The following is a 5,224-nucleotide window of genomic DNA, read 5'->3' on the forward strand; positions in this document are numbered from 1 at the left end:
TACCCCTTAGGAAATGATGCAGTTTTACAATAATCCAACAACACACTGACAATTACGAGCTAACCACTTATCACTGCTGATTTTATATTCTTGGAATAAGCCACAAGAATTTAGTTTCTCCCAAGAGTTTAACTGTATTATAAAACTAGTGCACTAACACTCCAATCTCTATCTTTTTTCTTTCTTTTTTTAAGAAAAAATAAATCAAACACCCCCTATAAAATAGACAAAGCACAAGAAAGAATTGATGAAAACTATTGAAACACATAAGGACACATGCAAATTCCTCATATTAATGAATTTGGAGCCAATTATATTTTAAAATTTCCAGAACTCAGTATTCAGTATAAATATGCTACTTGTATCAGTACATTATATTCCAAAACATACTTACCTCGTTTCACAATTATAACTATTACTTGACTGTCAGAGTTTCTTCTTTTGCCCATCTAAGCATTGTTCTGATTTTTTCTCACTTGCTCCAGTCTTTTATACCCCACTTAATTGCCTTTGGCAATATTTATCTCATGACACTCTCCACCTACGTCAATGTGCCTCCTATCCTGGCTGGTACTATACATACTATACTATACACTTAGAGCGATTTCATATCACCTAGTTGTTCTTTGTAAAAAAAAAAAAAAAATTCTCAATATTACATGCCAAATATATGGCATGAATTCCCGGGTTACTATTTCCGGCATGGAGGCTAATCAGCCTTCCCCTATCCCACCTCTGATATCTAGCATAACTCAACATTGGGGGGGTCACTCTCAGTTGAGGCTGCCCATGATCTGATTCAGTGGGGGAGGGGGCTGCTTTTTCCATTGATCCTGGACATTCCGGAGAGAATTTAGACTTCTTATGAGGCCAACTTGGATCAGCCACATCCAGCTCCTTTTCTTCAGTTAGTCTGTTGGGTATGTGATGTTTTGCATTTTTACCCAGTTGCCTTTGAGTCTATGCCTTCCTTGATGGTGGAAAAGTCTAAGGGCGAATACTTAGTTCTCTCTCCATCACTTAATATTGCTGTTAATGTGGGGAGGTTTACACATCAGTTACGTGAAGAGATAGCTATGCCTTGTCCACCACGTTTGTTGGAACAACATGCTTTAGCTTACCACACCAATGGAACTCATATTTAGACTCCTAAAGACTAGACCCACTTTTGGAAATGTGGGGTTCCAGAATGAAGCCTGTGATCAACTTTAACAGATCACAATTTCCTAGGATTCATCTGAACCTCACAATGGCTCTAAGATATTTATCATCCCTCCAAATTTTGATGGAAGCCTCTCAGCAATCACCACAAGAATTTGATGACAAGTTAGGAGCTTTGTTAGCATCTACCTTGGTACAATTGTCAGCTTTTGCTCTTTCTTTAGTTTCTTGGCTGGTGTGTTCTTGGGACTTGTTGGGTAGAGATACCTTGTTGGAGGGGGGGTTTGTCTACCTGCTGCCACCCTCTATGAGTTACATAAGACCCCCTGTCTTCGTCCCTTCATTTTTGTGGGTGTTCCAGTCATTGGAATCATGGATTGATGTTGCCCATTTGTATTCATCATTGTCGTCGTTGGCCTCTCGACTCTCTTTGGTCCCTACAGGGAGTCACAGCTCTACCCCTATTCGAGTGCTCCAACCCCCGACATCAGCCTCTCGATCCATTGGTACCCAAAATAGATTCCATCCATATCAAAGAGGCTCCTCTGCTTGGTTGGAACATCGACAGTGGTGGCAGTGACTACCCTATGCTGGTGTGGTTTGTGGGTGCTCAGTTATGACTTTTTCTGGACATATGGAATTCCTTTACAACAGATCCATGAGTACTACAGATTCTTGCATCAGGGCTGGTTATTCAGTTCACATCTCCATCACCACTATCCCCTCAACCTGTAGTATTTCCACCTCCAGCAGATCTGCGGATTTTGGATCTTCATTCCAAGACTATCAGAGACTTGTTAGTCAAGGAGACAGCAGAGAGAGTCGACCCAGTTCTTCTAGGATTTTATTCCCCATCTGTTTGTTCTACCCAAGAAGATGAGAGATTGGCATCTGATCATCAATCTTTCTCATCTCAACCAATTCTTAGATCCTCCAAGGTTCACCCTACATTGGCATTTTTCACCAGGACTGTGGATGATTAAGTTTGATGTTGCTGATGCCCATCTCTACATTTCCATAGTGAAGTCATCCAGTTGCTATCTATGTTTTATGCTCAAGGGTCAGGTACTGCAGTTCAACGCTCTACCCTTCAAACTAGCATTGGGCACCATATGTGTTCTGCAAAATAGTAAGAGCTTTTTCTTGTCACCTTCATTATTTAAGCCTGTGCACACATCATTATATGAACAACTGGTTACTCCTGGCACTATCTCATAGTTGGCAGAATGTCACACCCAGATTCTCCTTTCAGAAGCCGTCAAGGGATGCCTTATTATCAGAGTCAAGAAATTATTCTCACTCCAACTCAGTATATCGTCCATCTGGGTTTCTTTTTTCAACACTTATCTAAATCGGACTCAGCTGACTCCGATCCAGCTCCATGCTATGGAGACTCTGACTCAAGTTTCCTTCTCCTATTGCATGGATGGTTCTTTCTCTTTTGGGGATGTGGGCATCACTTGAATCTCTCATTCTTTTGGGATGAGCACACATGAGATCCCTTCAGGTCACTGCACTTTCTGTTTGGATAATGCCCTCACCGGCCCCTCCACCTTACCAATGTGGGATTCTAGCTGTAAGTGTGAGAGGATGTATGTTTCGGAAGTTAACATTTTCTTAAATTGAAAAAGTACATTTCTAATAATATTTACCTCTCTCACACTCACCCACCCTTCCTCCCCACTAAGAGCCAGTGCTAGAGACTGGGATTGATTCAGTCTTGAAAAAGTGATAACATTATCTGAATGAAGTGCTCATATACAGTTCCAGGATAGAGGGTGCATTGACGTAGATAAAGAGTGTCATGAGATAAATATTGCCAAGGGCAATTAAGTGGGATATAAATTAATGGAGCAAGTGAGAAAAAATCAGAACAATGCTTAGATGGGCAAAGGAAGAAACCTTGGCAGTAGAGCTATAAGTGTGAGAAGAGGTAAGTAGTATTGGAAATACATTTTTGACTCAAGAAAATATTAACTTTCAGTTATTTCTTGAGCTGAATTTACATTTGTATATGTTTTATAATTGCATTCTTGAAATTTTCAAACTACTAACACTAACATTTTCTTAAGGTTGTTTTCAAAAAATAAATAAAGTAGCTTAGCAGTTCATATACACATCCTTACAAACTATAAAGGCTTGGAATTTTAGTGGTGCATGTGTTTATTGCCATGAGATGATATATTATTTGTACTATTACTATTATTTTTTGTAATACCCTTATAGGTGCAGTTTGGACGTGAATCTCCACACCTCTATAAAACATTGCTTTCAATGAGAGAGAAAGTCTTAGCTAACTGGAGAGTTTTGCGACACAGATTTCGTAGTCATGACCCTCAAATAACAGGCCTTGTTGATGCATTTGATTTTAGGCAGATACTTCAGCAACATGCAATACACTTAAATGAAGAAGATATCTTTCAGATTCTCAATTACTATGATCCTTCTCTTTCTGGTAAGATAAGCTATAATGACTTCCTTCGTGTGTTTGTTAAGTCTTTATAATGTTATTTTAAAAGTATTTTTATTAACAAATGTTTAACTTTTCCAATTCAAATAATCATTTCTTTTAAAATTAAAAAAAGTTCAAGAAAACAAAAATTACTGTTTTATACAAGTTAAAAGTGTAAGGTGCATGTTTTCACTTATTTTATTTCAGTTACAATTTTTAGTTCTATTACAGAAAATATGTACCAAATCATTTTACACTGTGCTATTTTACTTCTACTTAATGCCAGTGGTGAAACTTAGTAAATATTATACGAATCACTATAACTAGCATTCTTTGAATAATTTTGGAATACATATCACATTATTTTATATAATTTTGTCATCAACTTTAAAATGAATTTTTATGAGCTGATTTTGCATTCAGAGTATCAAGGAAAAAATATAACAAATACTTGAAATTTACATCTAATTGTTAGAGTATATAAGCAGCAAATAATGTATACCCAAGTGTTGTTGCACATGAGACAAGACTTTGTATCAATACAGTAATTTTCTCTGTTATATTTTTTGAAAAATTCAAACTTCTAGTCAAGTTTCTAAATGGCCATAACTTTCTTGCACAAGTATGAAAAAGGTAATTTTTACATTTACTGTATAAGAACCTTTAAGTAGTGTATCTTCAACAAGATTCTGGTATAGATGCAACTTAATTCATTCTATATAATTGATACTTGAAACTGTCAGTACTTGGTGAAACTTCATAATTGCAGAATTTAGGAAAAACAAGACAACTGTATGTTTCACAAATACATCATTTATTCATGACCATGGTTTCACCTGATGATGCCTTTACTGGTAAAACCATGGTCGTGAATAAATGATGTATTTGTGAAATGTACAATTGTTTTGTTTTTCCTCAATTTTAAATTCATTCTGAATAACAGTAACTTTTGTAACCCTTAATGCCACTTACTGCCAGACATTATTGGTGAATGTTAAGGTTGTGTAAATAACTAGTTTTTGTAATTTTATAAACATGAATAAAATATTGATATTTGGCTACTCCAAATATATATAGTGAATGTGTTGATTTTTTCATAGAATTTGATCATTTTAAATATTAAACACAAATTGTTAACATTATTAAGAAAAATCATAGTTTTAAGTCTAAAAAAAAACAATTTTGTAGTAGACATTTCCTAGTTTTTCGTGATTGTTATGACCTAAAACATCTGTTTTGATAGGTGTATTAAATATATTTCTTATCAAAACTATATACAAATCATAGTTATTTTACTTTCTTTTGAGCACCTCTAAATTTGAGACCAAACACACATCAGTATTGTTACGACAGCAGAAGTCACGCGACGCTGGGAGCATGCGCGCTGGAGTTTCTCGAAGGATCGTGAATTATCGAGGAACCCCGCGAATGTTTGCCAGGCGTCCACTTTTTTAGTATATAAGCCTTGCCAGAAAAATCATCATGATTGAAGAGATAGATAATTGAGTAAAGCATAGGCACTTTAAGTAAAGTGTGTGAATCACTGTGGTTTATAGCGTGTGTTATAAAGGTTGTTAAGTTTAAATTGACTGTGGAAATTCTGTGTATTAC

General features: G+C 36.1%; 1 protein-coding gene and 1 long non-coding RNA gene across 4 annotated transcripts in view; one reads left to right on the plus strand and one right to left on the minus strand.

Moving 5' to 3' along the window:
* LOC111088393 (EF-hand calcium-binding domain-containing protein 6-like) overlaps positions 1-3,704 on the plus strand; it is a 102,559-nt gene extending 98,855 nt beyond the window's left edge. For 2 of the 3 annotated variants that reach the window (XM_022398409.1, XM_022398458.1), the window contains one exon: positions 3,388-3,704. In XM_022398409.1, the coding sequence (XP_022254117.1) occupies positions 3,388-3,666 (279 nt within the window). In that variant the 3' untranslated portion in view covers positions 3,667-3,704. The remainder of the gene's footprint in view (positions 1-3,387) is intronic. The other variant, XM_022398508.1, reaches the window with a different exon arrangement.
* Positions 1-5,224, minus strand: part of LOC111088434 — a 27,768-nt gene that overhangs the window by 17,419 nt on the left and 5,125 nt on the right. The window lies entirely within an intron of this gene.

The sequence above is a fragment of the Limulus polyphemus genome, unplaced genomic scaffold (assembly GCF_000517525.1).
Source record: "Limulus polyphemus unplaced genomic scaffold, Limulus_polyphemus-2.1.2 Scaffold3, whole genome shotgun sequence".
Taxonomy (NCBI): domain Eukaryota; kingdom Metazoa; phylum Arthropoda; class Merostomata; order Xiphosura; family Limulidae; genus Limulus; species Limulus polyphemus.